Source organism: Cupressus sempervirens, chromosome 1, assembly GCF_028749045.1.
Source record: "Cupressus sempervirens isolate cs-2001-9-10 chromosome 1, ASM2874904v1, whole genome shotgun sequence".
NCBI classification, from domain to species: domain Eukaryota; kingdom Viridiplantae; phylum Streptophyta; class Pinopsida; order Cupressales; family Cupressaceae; genus Cupressus; species Cupressus sempervirens.
The window spans coordinates 74,243,446-74,247,082 of NC_143118.1; the positions used below are offsets into that span (position 1 = coordinate 74,243,446).

Genomic DNA, 3,637 nt, shown 5'->3' on the forward strand with positions numbered 1-3,637 from the left:
TTAGACCCACGCTCGCTCAATCTTTCCTCATAAAACATGGGATTTCCCAGCACAGACTTCCAATTTTTACAAACTGTCTTCAGAATGGCGAGAGATTCACAAAATGTTTTCATTAAGATCTTTCTTACCAAATCTTCTGGAATTACCTCAAAATACTCCATTACCAACCAATTCTGCTGTTACACTCTGCTCAAATAAATTGCAACTCGTATTAAATTATTTTTCATATGTTATATATATTGAAGTAGAATATGATTGACTCTAAATATAGGCATGCTTTTAAATATAGACATTGATTCTTTATTTTCAAATGTAACGCTGTAGATGACACATGTTTTGAGTATTTTTTTTTAAAATTATTCAAGTACAAGTACTAAATATATTGAAAAGACTTTTAATTACTAAATAATAGTTTCCCCTCTCAGCATCAGAATCAAAGCATGATAGTGGCCAAAGATTTGATCTTGCTGTGGGACAAGTATTGAGACATCTCAACAGAAACACATCTCCCTGTGTTAACCCCTATTTCTAATGGAGGGTAATACATGTAGAAAACTTTATCGTTGGTGTCCGATTCAATCCCACTCAAGAAAATCCCATCATCCCCAAACACCGCAGCATCAACCCTGTCAAGTGGCTGAGGAAGCCCATCAACTTTCACCCACAAATTCTGTGTAGAGTCAAATTGTGCCACAACATCCCAATGGAAGCAATACAGACACCCAAATGTGGCCACAATGGGATGCTCACAATCTTCAACAAACTAGACGTTGGGCAAAGTGGACCAAACTCCTCTTTCTGGATCTAACTGCTGAAGCTCCTCGTCAAACAAGCTGACAACATAGAGCATTCCTTCTATAAAAAGCGAGGAACAGAGCCACTCCGCTTGAAGCATGTTGGGATGAAGCTTCCACTCATCTCTGTCCACGTTGTAAACTGCGGCCTGGCTCGCACTCTTCCAATCACATTCTCTTCCTCCTGCGATATAAATCTCATCTCCCTCAGGAGATGCACAGCATGCAAAGTCAAACATGATCTCTATGGTGGGCGGATCTGCACCTTTGCTCCACTGGAAAGACACAAAATCAAAGACCAAAATAGTCATGTTTGATATTCTCTTCCTCTTTGAACCTACCCTACAGCTCTCATATCTTAGCCCTAGTAAAACCAGTTTATGCTTCACACAAACACACTTGGATAATGAGTAGAGTTTAAATTTGGCAGGGACAGGAGGCAGTTTAAACTGGGTCAAATGTAGTTATGCGAACATTCTCAATCAGACATATCAACTCTTCGGACCTCCCACGACTCCTGTCTTCGTAAAACTCTGAGTTTTCCAACATTCTCTTCCAACTCTTACATACATCCTTCGCTCTCCCGTGAGATGCAAAAGGCACTCTCATTAAGATTTCCCTTACCAATTCTTCTAGAATTAGACTAAAATAATCCATCACCACCAAATAATATATTATACACTGCTAGAACGATTCTCAAATAATCTTGATGCTTACCGAATCTTACTAGTGCTCACATGAATTCGAAACGAACTTGATAGCTTTAACGTCTCAAATATATAGATTTCCAAGCATATCCCATGTTATATATAGTAACCAAAGGTGCCTTGATACCTGATGTATATTTCTATATTTGCTCACCTTTTATAAAATAGTTCTAAATATAGAATACGTCTAATGTTCTGATTATTTTTAATCCGTCTCACTGTTTTTATTTTTGATGGAGGTCATCCACAAAGACGTTTTATGTACCTAGTTTTTGAATCACTCTTTTGAATTAGTTTGTTTTTTTGTAGATTGTGCTTGTTTCATTTATTCTATGGTTTGAAGGATTTTTTTCTATTAAAGTAAATTTTAATATTTTTACTTTCCTTTTTTGATTGGCTGAAAGCATTATTCCTGGTAGTATTTTTCTTTTTAAGTTGAAAAAAGTAGAGAACTAAGAAAAAAGTACTCAGAAACATGGCTTGTTGCACGAAGTTACATGCTCAGAAACGCAGCTTCTTGCATGTCATAGATTGTATTAAAATTTAGCATATGTATTTAACAAGTGTTCATCTTTTATGGTGTCTTCTGTGCACTTTAGAGATCAATTTAATGTTGGAGCTTCCCTTCTTCTGATTTCATCTTAGTCCATCGTACTCACATTTTAGTGAGGTAAAAAATTCTTCCTTGCATTTCTTTGAATATGTTTTGCTCTTCCATTCTTTTCTTTCATGGTTGTAGCTGATGACAATGAAATTTGGGCATGACTTTTGTGGAACCCTTAGATTGTCCTTTATTTTGAAATGGGATGTCTCTAATTATTAGAACCCTAATATTGTAAATTTCATGATTTATGGTCTCTTTGTTTTCGTTGAATGGTTGTGGTAAAGGTTTGTGTATATCTTTCTATTCTTTTCTTTCTTCATGGGCAAAATTTTCATATATGGTTTTCTTTTAAGTTATATATCTAGACTTGATCTCTATTTTTTAACTGAGTTTTAATTAGGTAATGTGCATGGAGTAGGTCTCAGAAATATGGAAAATACTTGCTGTTACAATGGAGAATGAGATAGTTATGCAAATTCTAAATTAAGAGGAAAAACTCCCAGATCATTAGCTTGGGAGGGCTAAACACCCCATGCAGAATGCCTATTCATTTCACAGGATTCATTTTCTTTTATGACATAGAATTTCCTTGATTTCTTGCATTTATCAAAGTCGTATTGGCCACTTCCACGAGTCCTTATTTCCCCTTTGAAGCCATGATTCTGAGTGGAGTAAAGCCAACATCTATATCAAGTTATTACAGAAGTAATATTCATCTCTTCAATGCTTTACCAATGTGACATCACTTTTGATGCATCAAGAAAATATTGATCTAGAGTAACCTAAACTATGTGACTTGTTACTTGGTGCAAAGAAAAAGTCTTGATGCAAGGGTAGAGTTAGGAATTTGAATTTCTTATGACTAATAATGTTTGTTGATATTGTCCGATTTGACAAACTAACAATCAAAACCTATTTTTATTTCTCTTTATCAGTGTAAATATCACTTTTCTTCTAAAGTTTTATGAACATTCCTATCACTTTAGATAAATTGAGCTTTACTCCACTCAACTTTATAGCATAGTGATAAATGCACATTTTGTATATTTTACCTAGCATCTTTTAAAATTATGTGAAATTAGAGATTGCATTACTGTTGAGGTTTATATTATTTTCTTATTTTAAAAATAAGCCCCCCAAATAGTTTGAATAGACATCATTTATTCCGTTTACATTTATTATCTATTTCAATAGTCCTCATTCCTTTCATATATAGGTACAAGATTTTAAATTCAGCGATTGGCTGGAACTTTTGACAAAGCATTTGAAGAGGGTTGAACAACAATGCTCCTCTATTGCTTGAAAGGTTCACCAAAGCTTTGCCAACAATCTTCCACCTCACAGCACAAAAAAGTTCCATCTCACACCACACATAAGCTTCTGGACAAAATATATATTGAGAAATATATGAGGCTCTTTTAAAGCTGAGAATACGGCTAGGCAATGTAGATTAGGATTGGCCAATATTTCAATTTGAGACACCAAAATTCACAAATTCAGTTCTTAAATTTTCATCTTTCTGCAGTTCCTGG

General features: G+C 34.8%; 1 protein-coding gene across 1 annotated transcript; it reads right to left on the minus strand.

Annotated features, from left to right (window-relative positions):
• Window positions 1-433: 433 nt before the first annotated feature.
• On the minus strand, window positions 434-1,403 carry LOC149576241 (uncharacterized). Its single transcript, XM_089794102.1, has 3 exons — window positions 1,269-1,403; window positions 791-1,069; window positions 434-670 (listed from the first exon to the last, which is right to left on the minus strand). The coding sequence occupies exons 1-3, from the start codon at window positions 1,401-1,403 to the stop codon at window positions 434-436; spliced, it is 651 nt and encodes a 216-aa protein (XP_089650228.1).
• Between the last annotated feature and the right edge of the window lie 2,234 nt (window positions 1,404-3,637).